This window comes from Trichechus manatus, unplaced genomic scaffold, assembly GCF_000243295.1.
Source record: "Trichechus manatus latirostris isolate Lorelei unplaced genomic scaffold, TriManLat1.0 scaffold00016, whole genome shotgun sequence".
Classification (NCBI taxonomy): domain Eukaryota; kingdom Metazoa; phylum Chordata; class Mammalia; order Sirenia; family Trichechidae; genus Trichechus; species Trichechus manatus.
Window position 1 is genome coordinate 22,789,179 of NW_004443952.1, and position 22,570 is coordinate 22,811,748.

At 42.8% G+C, this 22,570-nt stretch overlaps 1 protein-coding gene across 5 annotated transcripts; it reads left to right on the plus strand.

Moving 5' to 3' along the window:
• Positions 1 to 5,274: 5,274 nt before the first annotated feature.
• On the plus strand, positions 5,275 to 19,350 carry TRMO (tRNA methyltransferase O). Of its 5 annotated transcripts, XM_023727475.1 has the most exons (6): positions 5,278 to 5,676; positions 9,846 to 10,020; positions 13,742 to 13,899; positions 14,693 to 15,352; positions 15,747 to 15,795; positions 16,911 to 17,012. In XM_023727475.1, exons 1-6 carry the CDS (start codon positions 5,382 to 5,384, stop codon positions 16,930 to 16,932), a joined length of 1,359 nt encoding a protein of 452 aa, XP_023583243.1. In that variant the 5' UTR covers positions 5,278 to 5,381; the 3' UTR covers positions 16,933 to 17,012. The 5 variants fall into 5 exon arrangements, with proteins under 5 accessions (XP_023583242.1, XP_023583243.1, XP_004372296.2 ...); XM_023727474.1 differs by lacking the exon at positions 15,747 to 15,795 and having other exon boundaries at positions 5,275 to 5,676; positions 14,693 to 15,361; positions 16,911 to 19,350; XM_004372239.2 differs by lacking the exon at positions 15,747 to 15,795 and having other exon boundaries at positions 16,911 to 19,350.
• Positions 19,351 to 22,570: the final 3,220 nt, after the last annotated feature.

Genomic DNA, 22,570 nt, shown 5'->3' on the forward strand with positions numbered 1-22,570 from the left:
CAAAGGTAAATAGTAATGCTAGCACCCATTGAATAATAGAAACAATAAAGGGAATGTTCACTTTTTGCTAGAGTTACCTAAAAAGGGGAGTCTTGAAATGTCGTCTTAGTCATCTAGTGCTGCTGTAACAGAAATACCACAAGTGGATGACTTTAACAAAGAGAAATTTATTTTCTCACCGTCTGCTAGGCTACAAGTCCAAATTCAGGGCGTCAGCTCCAAGGGAAGGCTTTCTCTCTCTGTTGGCTCTGGAGGAAGGTCCTTCTCAGCAGTCTTCCCCTGGACTAGGAGATTCTCCACGCAGGAACCCCAGGTCCAAAGGACGCGCTCTGCTCCTGGCGCTGCTTTCTTGGTGGTATGAGGTCCCCTGTCTCTGCTCACCTCTCTCCTCTATATCCCAAAAGAGATTGCCTCAAGACACATAATCTTATAGACTGAGTCCTGCCTCACTAACACAACTGCTCCATCCCACCTCATTAACATCAGAGGTAGGATTTATAATACATAGGAAAATCACATCAGATGACAAAAATGGTGGACCATCATACAATACTGGGAATCATGGCCTAGCCAAATTGATACACATATTTCTGGGGGACACAATTCAATCCATGACAAATATGGAGAGGATTTGTATAGGTGAGGATAAGCAACACTACTGTATGTGACACAGAGAAGGGCAAGTTACAGACATATTCAGGAGAACTGCATGCAAGCTACCCTAGTTAGTATAGGGTTCATAAGGAATAGTAGGTTAGCATGCTAACAATCTGGTATTACTAGACAGATGGTAGAGAATTTTGCATATATAACTAAGGAGTAATTATCACTTGTTAGGTAATGAGGAACTAGGTAAGACTTTTGAAAATGGAGTGGCAGGTTTAATATTTTAAGAATATTTGGTGATAATGGTCAGGATAAGCTGGAAATGACAAGGGACTGGGATCAGGGATAGGAACTACTCTGGGTGGGAAGATGTTTGAAAATCCTCTTGGTATTTTTTGCGGTAGGGGTTGGGTTTTTTTTTTAATTTCATTTTTCTTTCTGTTATTAAAGAAGATTCAAAGTAAAGGAGACTTTTGCAAATGAGAGTCAGTCAGCAAGGGCACAAGTGCTCAAGCTCTCCACATAGACACTGTGCTAGGTACCAGGCTATAGCGAAGAACAAAGATCCCAGTGCTTGAGGCATTCCTGGAGAACTTCCTGGTGCATTAGAAACACTGGGGAAGATTTAAAAAATACAGATGCCCAGACCCTTCCCCCAGGGATTCTGATTCAACTGTCTAGGGTGAGGTCAGGCACAGGTATATTTATTTTTAAACTGTTTTTTGCTTTAAATTATCTTTTTTGGAGGAGTAATTTTAGAACAATAGAAAAGTTGCAAAGATAGTACAGAAGGTGTTTGCCCTAGTTAGTTAAATGTTAACATCTTACATAACCATCGTCCATTTGTCGAAACTAAGAAATCAAGATCGTTACATTACCATTAACTGAACTATAGCCTTTATTCTGATTTCACTAGATAGCTTTTCCACTAAAGTCCTTTATATGCTTCAGGATCCAATCTAAGATACCACATTGCATTTAGAGTATTTTCAGTTTAAAAAGGGGCCCTGGTTAAGAGCTCAGGCTCCTAACCAAAAGGTTGGCAGTTCGAATCCACCAGTTGTTCCTTGGAAACCCTATGGGGCAGTTCTACTCTGTTCTACAGGGTCACTATGAGGCAGAATTGACTCGATGGCAACAGGGTTTTTTTGGTTTTTAGTTTAAAAGGAGGCCTGGTGTGCAGTGGTTAAAGTACTTGGCTGCTAACCAAAAGGTTGGCCGTTCAAACCCACCAGCCACTCTGCAGGAGAAAGATGTGGAAGTCTGCTTCCGTAAAGATTTACAGCCTTGGAAATCCTATAGGGCAGTTCTACTCTGTCCTATTGGGTCAGTAAGAGTCAGAATTGACTCGATGGCAGTGGGGTTTAAAAGCTCTCCAGGTGATTTTAATATGCAGGTAGGGCTAAGAAACACTGGCTTAGTGGGCAGTTACAATGCTGTTTCCCTCCTATTTTTTTTTTCTTTTCCTCCCCAGACATTAAGTCCCCCCCCCCATTGCAGGGTATATTCATTGTACAATCATTACTCATACTCCATATTACTCAAGTAACATTCAGAGTAGCACAACTACACAATAACCTCTGACATCTGGGTAGCACTTCAGAATAGATACTTCCACATACACTTTTATCTGACCCGCTCAAAAAGACAAAAAGACTGTGAAAATAGCTGGGTAGTGATTATCACTCCCATTTTAATGGATGAGGGAATAAACTCAGAGAGGCTGAATCCTCACCCAAAGTCCTGTCTGACTTCTCAGTGCCTTTCACCACTGTCTTAGGCTGGGTTCTCTAGAGAAGCATAACCAGTGAAGCATATATATATGTATGGAGAGAGAGAGAGATTTATATCAAGGAAATGGCTCATGCGGTTGTAGAGGCTGTAAAGTCCCAGGCCCATGGGTCAGGCATTAGGCTGGAGTCTTCACCTGACTTACATAGCTGCAGGGACTGACAAACCCAAGATTGGCAGTCCAGACAGCAGGCTGCTGTCTCACAGGCTGTGGAGGCCAACGAATCCCAGGATCGTCAGGCTATACAGCAGGCTGCTGGCTCAAGTCCCAAGAACCGGAGGTCAGATGACAACAAGCTGGATGCAAGATCTGGAGCAAGCAAAAGCCTACGAGCTTTGCCAGAACATCCATATGTATTGGATGCAGGCCACATCCCCGAAGAAACCCCCCTTACAACTAATTGGCTGATCAAACCAGATCACATCATGGAGGTGATTAAATTACACCACAAAATGGAGGATAACTACATCATTACATAACTGCCAAACTACATCGTTATATAACTGCCAAACCACTGAGAACCATAGCCCAGCCAAGTTGACACACAACTTTATCCATCATAACCACCTTTGCTCCATATTTGGAATGGTTCTTTTGTCTCAATTTCACCTGCCTAAGTAGTTTGGAAGTGTGTAAAGGGGAGCCCTGGTGGCACAGTGGTTAAAGCACTCAGCTGCTAACTGAAAGTTCAGCAGTTCCAACTCCCAGCCTCTCTGTGAGAGAAAGATGTGGCAGTTCCGCTTCCATAAAGATTTACAGGCTTGGAGACCCTATTGGGCAGTTCTACCCTGACGTATAGGGCTGCTGTGAGTCAGAATTGACTTGACGGCAGTGGGCTGGGAAGTAAATAAAAATTAGAGAAAAAAGAGTAAACTGAAATCTCAAGTTTTTATAGTGTTGCATTAAGATGAAACTTAAAAGATTTGCATATCAATAACATATAGGGACATAAAAGTGAAAGAGATGGGGAAGTTGACAGCAAGAGGAATACAGTAGATTAGAGGAAGAGAGATCTCCTTCTGCCTTTTAGGACCGTTTCTACCTGCTCTCTTACACCACCCCTTTATACACATAATCTCTGTTTTTTTACTATCCTCATTCGAAAACCACTATGCATCTGAAAATGCCCCAGTTTTATTCTTGACTTAGAACCTTGAGGTCAGTCAGAATTAAAGTTTTCATAAATCCATCTAAGCCTACTTGGTGCTGCCCTTCTTCCAAGGTAGATACAATGGTTGTTCTTAACAATCCATAAACCCTATGATATTAAATACAAAACGACGAGTGAGAAAGTCCAGAGCTATAATTGATTCTCAAAGGGGCCCTTCACCCAAATGAGTGGTTAAAAACCACTATGCTGAGAAGTGTTTCTCAAAGTATAGGCTGATGATCAACTGTTTCAGAGTCAATTATGGTGTTTTTTAAGGCAGTTTCCTAGGCCCAACCTCCAGAGAAAGAGTTGAGTCTTATAAACTAGAAATAATAAGATATGATTCTAGGCAGGATAATAAAAACCTCAAATCATAGATATATTTAAAAAGTGCTACGTATTTCATTTAAATTCTTATTTTTAGTAAAGAGAATTTTTACCTGTAAAAGGTAGGAATCCACTTCATCAATGTCTCCAAGTCTGTTTTGCATTTCAGACTTGTCACACTTGGTAATTACATATTTTTGTGTGTGTGATTATCTAATGTTTACCCTACCATCCCGCCTTTAAGGCCAGGAAGGCAAATAACAGCTCATCTTCTACAGTATTAATCCTTCCACAAATCAAAGGAGACTTATCACTTTCAGGAACACCACCATCTAGTGGCAAGTGCAGCTATTTCCGCCTCAGTTTTACAGTCTGCGTGTATAGCCCAATGATTCTCAAACTTGTTCTCCAGCTGGTCAGAACTGTTCCTGCTGAGAACAGAATAAAAGTAGCCTTTTCCAAATTGTCACGTGGAAAATACTTGCCCGATGACATACATATAAATTTGATTAAATCTAAAGTTCTTGTTTGTTTTTAACCATAATCTTAGTTCTTACTGCTGTTATTTTCTACTAGCCTATGAAAGATTGAACAGGCTTAGAAACAGCTTTTCATGTTAAGCTTTTAAATCTTTAGACTTACTTGCATTCTTATATTTCATATTGCAGGCAATAGAAGTTTTTTTTTTTCCCCTTGTACCAACAGGATAAAAGCCCAGGAACAGAATTATGTATATAGAAAAACTTGATGTATGTGAGACATGGCATTACAAGTCGATTCGTAAGGGATAGGCTACCAATGCAAGGACAATTGGTCATCCATAGGATTAGAAAAAAAGATTAACGGCCCTCAACTTCTCAGAGCTGCCTGGAAGCAACAATCTCCCCAATCGACAGGGTATGTTGACTCTCAGCATTTCATGCTCACTTTTGTTCCTGTGAGGTATGGAGCACAAGAAAGGTTCTTAAAGCCTACTCAGGCGTGGGGTTCCACTAACATAGACTTGAAATACGGTTTATTGGAGGTTCTTTTATAATAAAACATGGTTTATTATGGAAAATTTGGAACATACAGGGAAGTACAAATAATCATCTGTATATTTTCACCAGCCAAAGGGAATTTTTAACATTCTCTAACATTGTCTTTTTCCTGCGTGTCTATGGACTGACATAGTGGCTGCAACAATGGAGTCAAGCGTTAACAACGATCACGAGGATGGCACAGGACAGAGCCGTGTTTCGTTCTGTTGTACACAGGGTCGCTATGAGCCAGAACCCACTCCAGGGCACCTAACAACAACTGCATATACACATCCTTTTTTAAAAAAAATTAGGATTACTCGTTTGATATGTAGATTGCTTCCAATGTTAGCTTATTAATAATGCTACGAGAGACATCTTTGTGCGGAAATCTTCAGCCGTGCGTTCCCTCTCGGAAAGCGCGGGGAACTCGGTGGCCCTACTCTCCCGGTAGAGCGGTCAACCGCAGCAGCCCAACGCGGACATCATGACACCGCCTCAACCAAAACCTCCGCCGACCCGCGGCGCCACCCAACGTGCACGCACGCTCCAGGGCCGCTGCCGGCGAGCGCCCCTAGTCCCACAGAGCGCGTCCAACCCAGAAGCCGCACCAACCCGCCGGCGCGACTACTGCGCAGGCGCCAAGACATGGAGAACGGAAGCGGAAGGTTTCACGCGTCGGCCAGGCATCAAGGGATCGGTAATCATGCGCGGCTTAGAGGCGGAAGGGCCTCGGCCACCAGCGACCCCATGCGAGTGCGTGAAGCCGGCTCTGGAGAAAGGTAACTTCTAAGAGGCTTGCGGTACCGTACTGAAAAGCAGCCTAGGCTCAAGCAGCTGACGTCACTGTAGAGAGGGAGGTGAGCTGCGAGACCTTGAATTTACACGCGTCACTCCCCTTGTATTGCGAAGGCAGGCGTCACGTGTTCAGCGGACCACGTGATGTGTCTGAGGCGATGACGTCGGCCAGCAAGTTCTTTTATTAGTAGCTGCTGTTTACCTGGTCTTGGCTGGTTGGCAGTGCTCAGTCTTTTCTGTTAGGGAGTTCTGGCTTCAATAGGAGAGATAGGACGTGTGGAAGCTCGCCTTGTGCCGGTTAACCAAAAAAAAAAAAAAAAAAACCAAACCGTTGCCGTCCGGTCAATTACGACTTAATAGTGACCCTATGGGAAAACGTAGAACTACCCCATAGGGTTCCAAGGAGCGGTTGGTGGATTCGAACTTTCGACCTTTTCGTTAGGAACCTGAACTCTTAACCACTGCGCCATCAGGTCTCCTTGTGCTGGTTAGGAACTACTAAATGTCACAGGAGAGGGACATCCTGTGTTGTAGGAAATGAGGGAAAAGGGAAAGTTTTGAGGGAGGAAATAATTTTAATCTGAGCGTGGAAAGACAAGTGTGAGTTTGTTTCTCTTTATTTACACCACTTTATATATAAGGAGCCCTGATGGTGCAGTGGTTAAGCACTCCGCTGCTAAGGGAAAGTTGGTGGGTTCTAATCCACCAGTGGCTCTGCGGGAGAAAGATGTGGTAGTCTACTACGGTAAAGATTACAGCCTTGGAAACCCTATGGGGCGGTTCTACTCTAATATGGTTGCTATGAGTCAGAATTGACTCCAGGTACCAGAACAAAAACAACATATAGAGGGAATAGGAGTCTCTGGGTGGCACAAACCGTTAAGCACTCCACTATTAGCTGAAAGGTTGGTGGTTGGAACCCACCTAGAGTCACCTCGGAAGCCAGGTGATCTGCTTCGGAAAAGTCATGGCTTTGAAAACCCTGGAGCAGTTCTACCCCGCAGGGGTGGGGTCGGCATGACTCTGAATCAACTGGAGGGCAACTAACAACAAAAATAATATAGCAGGCATAGAGAGGAATATATTAATTTTAGAAACTATAGGAAGCAAAGGGAAGAAAATTAAAATAGCTTGCCATCACCCAGTGAAGGCCTCTGTTTATGTCTTGGTGTCTGCTTTCCGTGTTTGTTTCAGTTGCGTGTTGTTAATTGTTGTCAGGGGCAGTCGGAAGCTACCTTATGTACGACAGAACAAAACGCTGCCGGGTCCTGTGCCATCCTCACAGTCATTGTTAGGCTTGACCCACTGTTGAGCCCCCATGTCAATCTGTCTTGTTGAGGGTCTTCCTCTTTTTCACTGACCATCTACTTTACCAAGCACGATGTCCTTCTCCAGGGACTGGTGCCTCCCTGATAACACATCCAAAGTAGATGAGATGAAGTCTCGCCATCCTTGCTTTTAAGGAGCATTCTGACTGTAGTTCTTCCGAGACAGATTTCTTCATTTTTTTTGGCAGTCCAGGGTATATTCAATATTCTTTGCAGTATCATAATTCAGAGGCATCAATTCTTCTTTGGTCTTCCTTATTCATTGCCCAGCTTTCACATGCATATGAAGTGATTGAAAACACCGTGGCTTGGGTCAGGCGCACTTTAGTCCTCAAGCTGGCATCTTTGCTTTTGAAGACTTTAAAGAGGTCTTTTGCAGCAGATTTGCCCAATGCAATGCGTTGTTTGATTTCTTAACTGCTTCCTTGGGTGTTGATTGTGGATCCAAGTAAAATGAAATCCTTGACAACTTCAGTCTTTTCTCCATTTACCATGGTGTTGCTTATTGGTCCAGTTGTGAGGATTTTTATCTTCTTTATGTTGAGGTATAATCCATACTAAAGGCTGTGGGTCTTTGATATTCATCCGTAAGTGCTTCAAGTCCTCTTCACTTTCAGCAAGGAAGATTGTGTCATCTGCGTAACATGGGTTGTTAATGAGTCTTCCAGTCCTGATACCCTGTTCTTCATATAGTCCAGCTTCTTGGATTATTTGTGCGGCATACAGATTGAATAAGTATGGTGAAAGGATACAACCCTTATGCACGCCTTTCCTGACTTTAAACCATGCGGTATCCCCTTGTTTGGTTCGAACGACTGCCTCATGAACTATGTATAGGTTCCTCATGAGCATAATTAAGTGTTCTGGAATTCCCGTTCTTTGCAGTGTTATCCATAATTTGTTATGATCCACACAGTCAAATGTCTTTGCGTAGTCACTAAAACACAGGTGAACATCTTTCTGGTAGTCTCTGCTTTTAGCCAGGATCCGTCTGACATCAGCAATGATAATCCTCATTCCACGTCCTCTTCTGCATCAGGCTTGAATTTCTGGCAGTTCCCTGTTGATGTAGTGCTGCAACCACTTTTCAATGATCTTTGGCAGAATTTTACTTGCGTGTGATATTAATGATATTGTTTGATAATTTCCACATTTAGTTGGATCATCTTTCTTTGGAATGGGCATAAATATGGATCTCTTCAGTCAGTTGGCCAGGTAACTGTCTTCCAAATTTCTTGGCATAGACGAGTGAGTACTTCTAGCACTGCATCCATTTGTTGAAATATCTCAGTTGGTATTCTGTCAGTTCCTGGAGACTTGTTTTTTGCCAGTGTCTTCAGTGCAGCTTGGACTTCTTCCTTCAGTACCATCGGTTCTTGATCATATGCTATCTCCTGAAATGATTGAACATCTACCAATTCTTTTTGGTACAGTGACTCTGTGTATCCCTTCTATCTTCTTTTGATGCTTCCTGAGTCATTCATACACACTAGAAAAAGAAACTGATATATGACTCACTGTCTTATAGCCTATTTTTTAAATTCTATATCATTAAACTTCATTAAAACTTTTCCATGGCAGTTAATAATTTTCACAGTAAAGGGTTGCATACTATTTTATTTTATAGATGTCCTCTAACTTATTTAACCATTTCCCTATTGATGGGCATTTGTTATTGCCAATTTTCATTGTTCTAAATGAAAGTTCTTGAAACTAAAATCTTTTGTGTATGCTTTAAGTGTTTAACTTACGTTAAATTTCTTAGAAATACAGTTACTTGCTACCTTAGTTATATAGTGCTGCCGTAACAGAAATACCACAAGTGGATGGCTTTAACAAAGAGAAATTTATTCCCTCACAGTTTAGGTTGCTAGAAGTGGGAATTCAGGGTGCCATCTCCGGGGTAAGGCTTTCTCTGTCAGCTCTGGGGGAAGGTCCTTGTTATCAATCTTCCCCTGGTCGAGGAGCTTCTGAGCCCAAGGACCCCAGGTCCAGAGGACGCACTGTGTTCTCAGTGCTTCTTTCTTGGTGGTATGAGGACCCCCTGTCTCTCTGCTCACTTCTGTCTTCACATCTTAAAAGATACTGGTTTAAGACACAACCTGATCTTGTAGATTGAGTCCAGCCTAATTAACATAACTGCCTCTAATCCTGCCTCATTAATATCATAGAGGTAGGATTACAACACATAGGATAATCACATCAGATGACAGAATGGTGGACAATCACACAATACTAGGAATCATGGCCTAGCCAAGTTGACACATATTTTTAGGGGACACAATTCAGTCCATGACACGTGGGCAAAGTGTGTACTCACTTAAAAAAATTGTTGTTCACTGCCAGATTGTTGTTGTCTGTTGTCTTATGCCAGCAAGTTGATTCTAACTCAAGGCAATCTCATGTATTACAGAATAGAACTGAGCTCTGTACAGCTTCACTGTATTCTTTATGGAAGCAGATCACCAGGCCTTTCTTCCATGGTGCTGCTGGTTGTGTTCAAACCGCCAGCCTTTTGGCTAGTCGCCAAGGGCAGACCATGTGTGCCATCCAGGGACCCTATAGTCATAATAGGTTTTCTAAAATACTCTCTTTCTCGTATTTTTTTCTTTCTTTCTTACACCAGTGCTCTTCCCAGTATATCATCTAAAGGGATACTACTATGTCCCTGTAATGATGAATGCTATTTAAAAAAATCATTTTTTATAGTTGCATAGCATGTGGTAGATTTAAAAGTTAGGAAATCAGTGCAGTCAAGAAAATATTTTCCTATATCTTTTGTTTGATATTTTGGCTAATAATTTCTTCCTAATTTTCTTCTGTAGGAAATCTGTTAACTGAGCCAATTGGCTACTTGGAATCATGTTTCTCAACCAAGAATGGTACTCCAAGACAGCCATCCATTTGTAGCCTTTCACAGGCTTGTTTGAAGATTAGAAAGAGCATTTTTAATAATCCCGAACATTCCTTGATGGGCCTAGATCAATTTTCTCATGTTTGGTAAGTTGTTTTATAGTTAGAAGTGGTATTTTGGGTCAGAACTTGCCAATTAGTAAAGTTGAGTTGAAGACAACCTTGGAGGCAGCCATATATATCACCCTTGTCTATTGCATGAAATTCCTGTACTGCGTTCCTGCATATGTCAGCATAGCTTCGGTCCCCTCAAAGAAGCTCGGGACCCACTGAGGCGGCTGCACGTTCCACTTGCAGTTGAATCTAATTGTGTTGAATGCTTTCTGTTGAGCTGAAATATGCTACCTCATCAATTTTATCCTCTAGACCAGGGGATCTAGATTTTATCCTAGGTCATTATTCTATCCTCTATACCAGGGGGTGAGAAAACTACAGCCTGTGGACCAAATCCGACCCACCACCTGTTTTTGTAAATAAGTCTTGCTGGAATACAGCCATACCCATTGTTTATGTATTGTCTGTGGCTCCTTTTGTACTTTCAATGAAAAGCGTTGGCCAGTTGGCCCGAAAAGCCTAACATATTTACTGTCTGATTGTCTGCAGAAAAAGTTTGCAGACTCCTGCTCTAGACCCATAAAGACTTAAGTCTATTCTTTCTGAAAGGCAAAAGGGGTCTTAGAAATCTGTATACTTTTAATAAAGTATTAGATGGTACAATTGTTAAAAAGCTCTAGACTGCTAACTGAAATGTCAAGGTTCAAGCCCACCAGCTGCTCTGAGGGAGAAAGATGTGGCAGTCTGCTGTAAAGATTTCAGCCTTGGAAACCCTATGGGGCAGTTCTACTCTGTCCTGTAGGGTTGCTGTGAGTCAGAATTGACTCAGTGGCAACAGGTTTTTGTTTTTCTATATGGATGTCAATCTCAGTCCGTTCTTGCTCACTTCAAATTCAGCAGGCTGCATTGGTCTAAGTTTACTGGTGGTGGTGGTGGTTGTTGTTAGGTACTGTCAAGTCGGTTCTGACTCACAGAAACCCTACATACAACAGAACGAAACACTGCCCAGGCCTGTGCTGTCCTCACAGTCAGTGCTATGCTTGAGTCCATTGTCGCAGCCACTGTGTCAGTCCACCTCGTTGAGGGTCTTCCTCTTTTTGGATGACCGTCTACTAAGCATAATATCCTTCTCCAGGGATTGGTCCCTCCTGATAACACGTCCAAAATATGTGAGATGAAGTCCTGCCATCCTTGCTTCTGTGGAGCGTTCTGGCTGCACTTCCTCCAAGACAGATTTGTTCGTTCTGCTGGCAGTCCATGGCATATTCAGTATTCTTCACCGACACCATAATTCAGAGGCATCAGTTCTTCTTCAGTCTTCCTTATTCATTGTCTAGCTTTCCTGCGCATATGAGATTGAAAATACCATGGCTTGGAACAGGTGGACCTTAGTCCTTAAAGTGACGTCTTTGCTTTGTAACACTTTAAAGAGATGGTTTACAGCAGGTTTGCCCAATACAATGTGTCTTTTGGTGTCTTGACTGCTGCTTCCGTGGGTGTTGATTGTGCATCCAAGTAAAATGAAATCCTTAATAACTTCAGTATTATCTCCATTTATCATGATGTTGCTTATTGGTCCGGTTGTGAGGATTTTTGTTTTCTTTATGTTAAAGTGTAATCCAAACTGAAGGCTGTAGTCTTTGGTCTTCGTCAGTAAGTGCTTCAAGTCCTCTTTCAGCAAGCAAAGTTGTGTCATCTGCATAATGCAGGTTGTTAATGAGTCTCCTTCCAATCCTGATGCCCTGTTCTTCATATAGTCCAGCTTCTTGGATTATTTGTGTGGCATACAGATTGAATAAGTATGGTGAAAGGATATAACCCGATACACACCTTTCCTGACTTTAAACCATGTGGTATCCCCTTGTGCTGTTTGAATGATTGCCTCTTGGTCTGTGTACAGATTCCTCATGAGCACTGTCCTAGTCATCTAGTGCTGCTATAACAGAAATACCACAAGTGGATGGCTTTAACAAAAAAATTTATTCCCTCATGGTGGAGGAGGCTAGAAGTCCAAATTCAGGGTGCCAGCTCCAGGGGAAGATGTTTTCTCTATGTTGGCTCTAGGGGAAGGTCCTTGTCATCAGTCTTTCCCAGCTGAGAGCTTCTCAGCACAGGAACCTGGGGTCCAAAGGATGTGCTATTCTCCTGGCTCTTGTTTCTTGGTGGTAGGAGGTCCCTATGTCTCTCTGCTCACTTCTTTCTTTTATATCTCAAAAGAGATTGGTTTAAGACACAGCCTAATCTTGTAATTTGAGTCCTGCCTCATTAACATAACTGCTGCTAATCCCACCTCATGAACATGATAGAGATAGGATTTACAACACATAGGGAAATCACATCACATGCCAAGATGGTGGACAGACAATACTGGGAATCATGGCCTAGCCAAGTTGACACATATTTTTTGGGGGACACAGTTAAGTCCATGACATTCCACCCTTTGAGGCTGAGGCATCTCTTCTTCCTATGTTCCCTTTTTCTTCAGTTTCTGCTTCCAGGTTCCTTGCCTCTCAGCCCCTCGAGCATCACTGCCTGCGTCTGCCCTGCTGGGGCAGGTGTTCCAAAGCCCTTTAGCTCCACCAATAAGTGCCTGGAGGCACCCCTCTCCATCAGTAAACTTCGGCTGGAAGGCAGTCAGCTCCCTTGCTCCATGGATTGATAAGCATAGCTCCACCAGTAAGTGCTTGGAGGCACCCCACTCTGCCAGGAAGCCTCCTGCACAAAGGCACTCAGCTTTCTTGCTCCGTGGGTCAGCTCCAACGCTGTCTCATGCCAGTCTTCTGTTCCTTTAACTGCCATTTCTCTGCTGCTGCCATTGCTGTGTTGCTGCTGCTTGCCATTTGTGCCATCTCCAGTGCAACAGCTTTCCTCATTTCCTTCAGAGTCCTCTAGCCATTTATAGTTTCAAAACGGCTTCCACATTTTAGGTATCTGTTACAGCAGCACCCCCCCACTCCCAGTACCAAATTCTGTCTTAGTCGTCTAGTGCTGCTGTAACAGAAATACCAGAAGTGGATGGCTTTAACAAACAGAAGTTTATTGTCTCACAGTCTAGGAGGCTAGAAGTCCTAATTAAGGGCGCCAGGTCCAGGGGAAGGCATCATCTCTCTGTCAGCTCTGTTGGGAGGTCCTTGTCATCAATTTTCCCCAGTCGAGGAACTTCTCAGTGCAGGGACCCCAGGTCCAAAGGACATGCTATTCTCCTGGCTGATGATATTGAGGTTTACAGGTGAAGACTTAAAATTGTTTATTTTGAAATAGTTTTCTTTGTTTTTAATGTAAATTTGGAGACATGGGTAGAGTAGAAAGAACATGGGTGTTCTGACCTAGTTTATGTGATCTTGGTTGGATTGTTTAAAAAAAAAAAATTGGCTGTTAATCAAAATGGATTCAAAAGTATATAAAGAGATTTTTCCTTATCTCCTCTATTTTCCCCTTTTCTTGCTTTCCCTATCCCTCCCACACTCTTCAGAGATTATCACTTTTAACAGCTTGGTGTGTATCTGCCAGACATTTTCTTTCTTTTCTTTTTTTTAAATGCACATAGAAGCATAAATATACACATGTAGTGTGGGTGTTTGTTTTAAAAAATGAAATATGTTTTCTTTAGTCAACAGAATATCATAGACAGCCTTCATGTTAGTTAGAAGCATTCTTTCTGTTTAATTTTGGGAGGTTAAAGTGTCCCCCCCCAAAATATGATAAAATAATTTTTGCTCTTTTATTACTCAGTGGTTTGGTTTCTTTCCAATAGGATTTTGTTTGTTTTTCACAAAAATGGTCGTTTGAGCTGTAAGGCAAAAGTGCAACCTCCTAGGCTGAATGGTGCAAAGACTGGTGTTTTTTCCACGAGGAGCCCTCATCGCCCCAATGCCATAGGACTGACCCTGGCCAAACTGGAAAAGGTAGAAGGTAACTATTTCATGTCTACTTTTAACTTGTTTTTCCTTACCCAAAAGAAGTCTTATAAAATCAGCGTAGCGTTCACCACTAGCAGTGATTCAGGCTAGCGCTAAGGGTGCTAACCCCTGAGAACCACCAGGCAATGAAGAAAATAAAATGATTAAAAAGAATGCTAGCATTATGTGCTCTCATAGGATGCCCATAATTTGTTTATGTTATGTCATTGCACATATCAAGAGCCATTATTTTATTTAGAAATAACTTGTAAGACTTTATATCCATTAAATTAGTAGATACAGAATGGTTAAAAATTAGTAAGAGTTCAAAAATTAACACTCAGTAACAAGTTGACAATTAACAAGCCGACGCCACCCAGTGCTCAAGGGGCCTGCTCACTGTCTAGGGACAGAGCCTCTTTAAGCAGATCATTGCTGTGCCATGCAAAAAGTACTCTAGTAGAGATTGTGCATAGGTTCCTCTGTAGGAGCCCGTTGGAAAGCATGCTTAGGTCTGGAGGAGCCAGAAAGGCTTTGTAGAAAAGGTGTTATTTGAGGGCCTTGAAGAGCAGGTGGAATTTGACAGGGAAGAAGAGGATGGGCCTCCAGGCAGAAAGAAAAGCAGGCATTGGTGCTGGGTGTAAAGAGCCTGGTGCATATAAGAGCATTGTGAATAAATTTGGTGACCCGGAAGCAGACAGTGTCAGAAAGAATTTTTAGGTACAGTTATATTCATTCATTGTTTGCACTGTTCATCATTGTTAATGAATACTGTTAAGAGGATTTTTTAATTTTTCACATTTTAGGTGGAGCTATCTACCTTTCTGGAATTGACATGGTACATGGCACACCTGTGCTAGACATAAAGCCCTACATAGCTGACTATGACTCGCCACAGAATTTGATCGAGCCTTTAGGAGACGTTAATTTACAAGATAATAAACATAAACCAAAAACTTCTTTTGAGTTTCGGTCTAGTGGCGTGACTGATAACTGTGACCAACAGCAGCTCTCAGGGTGTGTTGAACCACATCCCTGCACGAGCACCAAGGAGAAACCCACATGTCCTGAAGACAGAACCTCAGAAGAGATACATGTGGAACATGATGACACTGCAAAAATCCGACACTCGCTTAAGCATGGCGAGGAGATAGCAGCAGGTTATGGTTCAGAATCAAGAAGTGACCAGAGTTTGAGTGTGGCAGAAAAGCAGGTTGGCTCCTGTCACCAGGAGAAGAGCTTTTCTGAGGAAGGTACAGATAAGAGGTCAAGGAGAGGGCAAGAAGCAGCGATCCTACGAGGAAACAGTGTGCAGACAGAGCCTGGGGCCCTTCGCTACCCTTCCGGGGCTGCTGATGAAGCCCGCCACAGTGTGGTTCCCGCCTGGGTGAGAGATGCGCCTGTGACCACGTTAGAAGTTCGGTTCACTCCTCACGCCGAGATGGACCTCAGGCACCTCAGCTCTGGTGAGCCAGGTGCCTTCACTTTTTATTTTTGAATGAAGGATGAGCTTTTAGTATGAGGTGGAACCAAGCTTAGTCCGTCTGAGGGCAGTTCTATGGAGTGTTTGTCAGTATGACTGCTGAAAGGAAACAGCCTGATGATACTTGGGCAACACCATCATCCGATGTGTTTCATTCAACAGCTGTTCATTCAGCACAGCTTGTTCAGGAGCTCAGGTAGAGTGTTTGCCGAGAATGGCTGCAGCCTCATGAGGCGGCCCATTATTTGGGGCTCATCTGCCTATTAACAGTGGTTCCTGGAGTTTTCAAACAAGTAGAATTCAGAAGCCAAATCATGCTTGTTCTATACTCTTTACTACCTAACTGGAGAAATGTCCTGTTTTATCCTAATGCTCAGGTGGCAGATACGTCAACTCTCTAGTGCAGAGGAGTCCAGGAGCCCAAGAGTAAGAGGAAAAGCGTCTCTGAGCACAGAATTGCCCTCACACATCCCAGGACGAGAGACATGCACTTCATTGCAGAAGAGAGGCCACAAGGCCCTTAGTTGGAGCCTGTTTATTATTTAACACGTGGTTCCTAACAAACGTTACCTGGTTTCCCCAGTCCACAGTAGATGTCAGGCAGCAATCTTGAATGAAGGAAGGGGTTGTTAAGAGGTGGGTACAGTGATACACCAGTAAGAAGTAGCCATTTGGCAAGGAGATGTCAAATTTCAAAAAGGTAGAAAGCTATCCTTTTGATTACAACTCGGGAAGGGGTCAGTATAGCCATGTAAAGAAAGAAATTCATTTATTCGTTCTACAGTTGTTCACTCAGCTTCTGCTGGGTACCAGGCACTGTTTTAGGCCCTTAAGATACATTAGTGAACAAAACAGACCACAAAACCCCTGCCCACATGGAACTCGCATTCTAATGGAGCAGAGAGAGGCAAATTAAAAGCTTAATAATTAAGTAAATTGTGTATAATGTTAGAGGGTGATGGGGACTGTGGAAACTTCTAAAAAGAATCAAGCAGGGTAAGGGGTGTTGGGAGGTGGGTTGCGATTTTGAATAGGGTGACCAGAGTAGGCCTCATTGAGAAGATGCACCTGAGCAAAGGCCAGAGGGGTGAAGGAGTGAGCCATGCACATGCCCAGGGAAAGGACATGCCAGCTGGAGAGACAGCCGGTGCAGCCCCAAGGTGGGAGCGCGCATGGCACATTTGAGGCCATGTGGCTGGAGCAGACTAAGGAAGGGCAGAGTGGCCGTGGGGAAGGGGAGATGTGATTACGTGGGATTTTATAGGCCATTGTGAGTGAGGACTTGTGTTTTTACCTTGAGAGGAGTGGAAAGCACAAAAACTTGACGTCAGTATCCCCAGAGAGCAGGGGCCACCCCAGGGGTCAGATCACTGCCCAGAGTGGGCCACAGGTGATTTCTGGTAATGATAGAATAGATTTCCAAACTCGGTACGTTTCAAGTGATGTTCAAGGAACCAGCCAAATTCCACACTGAAATTCATGGTAATGAAATTTTTGGCCTGCATGATTTTGAAAGTTAGCTTATATCCTTCTCGTTGCAGATGTCGGTCAAACTGCGTTTAAATATTTTCAATCAGCAGAAGAAGCAAAGCATGCCATCGAGGCGGTGCTGTCAGCCGATCCTCGGTCTGTGTATCGACGGAAGCTCTGCCAGGACCGTCTTTTCTATTTTACTGTAGACATAGCGCACGTCACTTGCTGGTTTGGTGATGGCTTTGCAGAAGTTCTAAGGATCCAGCATGCTTCTGAGCCTGTTCAGATGACTGACCCTGCGGAGTCCTTGGTGTCTCTGGGATCTTAAGGCGTCTCCATTACATCTTTAAATTGACCTTTGGATGTGATATTAGGATTTTCTGTACAAGCTAATAATGTGTCGTCTTTGCAGAAAGAAGCAACAGTTTGTAGTGTCATGCTTTGATCAGTTTGGGCTGAGCAGACTATTTGAAAAACATGTTTTAATAAACTTAACAGAAAATTTAGAGCAACTGCCTTTTGCTTTTTGGCCTGTTAATATAAAGAATTCAATGATGATGCTGTTTCATTGAGTTTTGAAAGAAGCTGATTGTTCTTGGGACTTGATAAGATTAGGCAGAGACCATTATAGCAGGGAATGTCAAGCTCAGGGGATCTGTTCAACAATTCACATTGGTTTTCATGACTGGAAAAGCCTGATCTCTCTGTTTTATTCTGAGTTGCGATGGTTTTAGAAATTAACAAATGAGAAAAACGGTTTTAGCCATCTTTATAAATACATTAAACCCCTGTGTTTCAGAGACTTTGTGACATATACATATTTTATATGTATGTTATATATAATCTATATATTAAATACACACACACACACACACACACACACACATTTAATCCTGACTCAGAAAAAGAGACTCTGAATTTCTTTGGATGTCTTTGTATCAGAAGAGGATCCTCAAGAAAATAATTAGCGGTTCATGTGTTTCATTTGTTCATTCTGTGGCTATTGAGAACCTGCTGTGGGTTAGGTTTTGGTGATTAAATGAGATGAACAAGATGCAGTTCTTGTTGCAAATCATGGTTAGGAGAGGAAATAAGACATAAGGAAATCATTGTAATACAGTTTAATAAATCAGCAATTAAGTCTGTACAGGATTCCTGTGTGTACACAGTAGGAAGCAATTGTAAGAATGTATTGCCTATAGGTAATGTGAGTGATGTGATCCCAGATAACTGAAGATTTATGATCAGTGTAACCAAATTAGACATCTGTCGATACGACATAGGCATTCCTAATCACAATTAATAGCTGATTGATCATGGTTTTGAAATGAACCCTTCTGCCTGTAGATACTTGTGGAGTCATTTGTGGCTGATGACACTGCACCCTGGAAAAAAATGAGCTTGTAGTTGTTGACTTTGATGTTACTTATAACTTCTTGGAGAAATTACCTTAAATTTGATTTTTAAAAAAATCTTTATTTTGAAATAGAGATTCACTGGATGTTGTAGAATAGTAGCAGCCCATGTACCCTTCATCTAGCTCCCCGCAATGGTAATATCTTACATAACTATAGTACAATGTAGAACCAGGAAACTGACATTGGTACAATCTATAGTTTGATGTTAATGTTTTTTCTCTTAAAAAAATTATTTTGAAACTGAATCGGCACAAAATGTTGATGCTTATATGGAAAAAAGTAACTCTCGGGACAATACCACCCATCCTTCTAGCAAGAAGACTGTTTGCTTGTTTGGGGTTTTCTTCTACATCTGTGAGACTTCAGAGCAAAAAAGGATCCTGCTCGGTTGTCTGCCAATTCATGAGTCTTTCCTTCAGTATTCCCAGTGTTTGACCTTCCAAGCCTTGCTTAAACACCCTCCGTGATGAGGTCTTCACCCTTGCCCTATGCAAATCATTCTATATGGACAGTGCTGATTATGAAAATGTCCTGTATGTGAGATAAAAGCTCCATCCACTAGTGGGACCACACAGGGTAAGGCTCCTTGCTGCCTGACATTAGCCTGTCAGACACTGTTCCAGCTCCCACTCCTTGGCCTTCTCTAATTGAGCATCCACATTTTCTTAAACCATTGCTTCTATAGGAAGAACATGCTCTCAAGCTCCTCCGCCCCAGTGAGTGCCCAGCATGATCTTTTGTGTCTGTGGTCGTGTACTTCAAGTGTCCTGTTGTGAGGAAGTTGGAATCTTGAGTTCATGAACTCCCATCTCTTAGAAAGATAAGAAGTTTCAAGCACGTCTTATATTTCTTCTCTTCTTGCGAACTTTTTCAAAAGAAGAACGGAATATATAAATGACACCCACCTTGATTTTTAGCCTTTGCTTTTGGTGCCTGCAGGGGGAGCCCTTGATATCTGATTTTCACTAGCTTGGAGGAAACCTCCAAGAGTTAAGCTGTTCAGGTAATTTTGCCTTTAGGCCCACCTGCCCCAGCTTTCAGGAATAGTAACTTTTACCAGAAATGCTGATGCCTGTCAATCACATAGGAAGAGATTAGAAGGATGATTCCCATTTATTAATCTTAAATTGTACCTGGCTTAAGTGGTCAGATCAGGTTATATTGCCGCATGTGGAGGCTGTGCAGAACCAGGTAGACTCCTTAGCCAAATCCATCAGCATGTGCGTATAAGGCATTCACTGTGTTTAGGTGTTCACGATTTTTTTCTCTTGGAGAGAAGAAATGAAGTTGAGGACATAAGAGAATCAACCTTTTGTGGATAGTTTTCTATTTATGACACAGTCCCAAAGAAGGCAGATTAGGACTCAATGAAAATTTGTATGTTACTAAAGTTTCATATGTGCTTGGCACTGGGTTGTATGTTTTTCATGCACTGATCAGAGGTTGAGTAACATACTCAGTTCACACAGCTGGTCAGCCTCGTAGCCAGGATTTCAACCCACCCAATCTGACCCCGGAGTCTGCTCTCTTCCCAGCTTGGCTCTACTGCCTCGCCAGTGTGGATGTGGATGCTTAGCCAACCATGCTGGTTTAATTGAGGGACAGCAGTTCCATATACGTAAGCACAGGACACTTTAATTAGCACAGTGATGTTCATGGAAATCCAACCACTAAATGAAAATCATAATGAGATGGGGCAGAAACGACCATTCCCACCAGATCTGCATGGAACCTTCTGGGAAGCAGGGTGGGAAACATGGAGAGGACTGGGTTTAGGCTCAGAAACTTGAAGCACTGGCTTCTGCTCTGCCGTGTGCTAGCTGTGTCACCTTGGGCAAGTCACTGCTCCCAGCTCCGAATCCTTGACCTTAGGGAGTTATTACAAGGATAATGCTTGCGGAAGTATTCTGTCAACTCTAAAATGACCTGTAAACTTAATATTTGTATTGTGCCTGTCATCATTGATGCCCTTTCTTTGCCACTCTGCTCTGGCCTACTTGGCTGGACAAACAGTAAAAAAAACAGTTGCTTGTGAGTTGTTTCCATTCATGGCGACACCATGTGACAGATACTGTGGCCCGCAAAGCCGAAATATTTACTTTTGGGTCCTTTTTGGAAGAAGTTCGCCGACCCCTGATTTAGAACATTATTTCTCTGGAAAAGTGTTTTGAATTCCAGAAAGCCGACTTACAAATTAAAATTTGGGATACCACATGCCTCTAAGTCAGGAACTTTCTGTATTTTGAAATGATTTAGTCATAAAGCCGTGTGAGAAAGCTTATAAACAGGTCACGAACAGTATGCATTATGATATCCTATTCCTATGTGTAGTACAAGATTATACAAATCCATGTTTACACATATGTAGACAATTTCTAGAAGGATTAAACAAAAAAAATGCTAACAATGGTTACTTCTGGGGAGGATCTCTGGGGGCTCATGAGGAAGAGGGCTTTTCACTTCATTTGCCTTAGTATGTTGTGACTTTTTTTCTAATCACTACTGCACATTATATGGGAACGTGAGGAGAATAAAATGTCAAGTACTCAAACTGGAATGTACCTGGTATTTTAGTGTAACTTAACAAAGAAGATCTATTTATATATCTAAATAGATATCTATATATCCTCACCCCCCTTAAAAAATATCTGGTAAATATGGTTAGAGACACATGTACTTTCTCCTGGAACATCACATGTGGATATATTTATATACTTAAATAGATGTCTATATATCCTCCCCGCTACCCCACCTAGAAATTCGAAATATCTGATAAATATGGTTAGAAACACATTTACTTTCTCCTGGAACATCACCTGTGGATCACAACACCGAAAACCACCAGGCTGGTCACACTTCAGCTGTGGAGCTGAGACGGCTTGCAGTGGATAAACTGGCTGAGCCTGGGCAGCTTTGTCCCCAGGGGTTCACTGACGTTTTCTGTCCTTCCAGAGATGGGGTTTTGGATAAGGCATTGTGCCTCCAGGTAGGAGTCAGGTGCCCATCCGGATGGTGTGTTGGCAGAGGGCTGAGCTTCCAGAGAGCTCCTTAGCCCAGTACTCGCCAAACCTGTGCAGTTTTGCAGTCTGTCCAATCTGGACTGAGGGATGGGTCTCTGCTTGCAGGATCCACTCACTCGTCAGCTCCACCCACTGGCTCTGTGTCTACTTGCATTTAGGGAACTCACAGGTGATGTGACTGGTGGAAATTGCTCTCCCTGCATCCCCAGGACTGGCCCTTGTCCACTGCCAAAATGGGAACTCTGAGTTCTGTTATTTGGGTCAGCAGGAAAGATGAGGAGCTGGAGACAGACTGTGCCCACTGAGTAAGGGGGCTGTGCTGAGGTGGGAGGGGGGCAGGAAGAAGACCAGGCTGGCATGTTGGCAGGTGGGCAGAGCAGAGCCTGTGTGGGGTGGAGTAAGGCTGGTAACAGACAGGGAGCTCGGGCTCTGCTTGGCTTGGGGGAGGAGTCAAGGCCTGAGAGAACTGGCAGAGCCAAGGCAGGGCCTGAGTCCTGGAGGGGCTATGCAGGTTATCTAGGAGGCCTCAGGTACAGGAAACAAGGCAGAACCAGTTGCCATCGAGTCGATTCTGACCCACGGCAACCACATGTGTATGGAGTAGAGCTGTGATCTGTGGGGTTTTCTTTCTTTTTAAATTGTGATGAAAGAATACATAACAAAACATACGCCATCTCAACAATTTCTACATGTACAATTCAGTGATACTGATTACATTCTTCAGGTTGTACAACCATTCTTACTATCCTTTTCCAAATCATTCCACCCCCATTAACATAAACTCAGTGCCACCTAAGCAAAAAAATCCCCCTTTCCTCTTCTCCATAGGGTTTTCAATGGCTGATTTTTTGGAATTAGATCGCCAGGTCTTTGTTCCGAGGCACCTCTGGGTGGACTTGAACTTCCCACGTTTTGGTTAATGGCTGAGCGTGTTAGTTGTTTGCACCAGCAGGGACTCCACACAAGACAGGGACCCCCTCATATTGGAACTGGAGATTTTTCTTTCTTAATTCTTTGCCTAATTTTCTATCTTTGCCAAGCCGTAAAGTCACATACAAAGATACTTCAATATAGTAGGAAAACACGAGTAAGGAGTACTTGAGAATGACAAGGCAAGGAGAAAATGACAAGGAGAAAATAAGTGATATAAAATGGGTTGCTTTATGAAGCTGTGCACAAAATGCCCACTGAGTCATAAGGTGGGAAGAGCTTGGCTACCAGAGCTTGCCCTCTCTTTCTGATGGAAACCCTTCCACCACCATGTGAGCAAGCCTGATTAGCCTGCTGGAT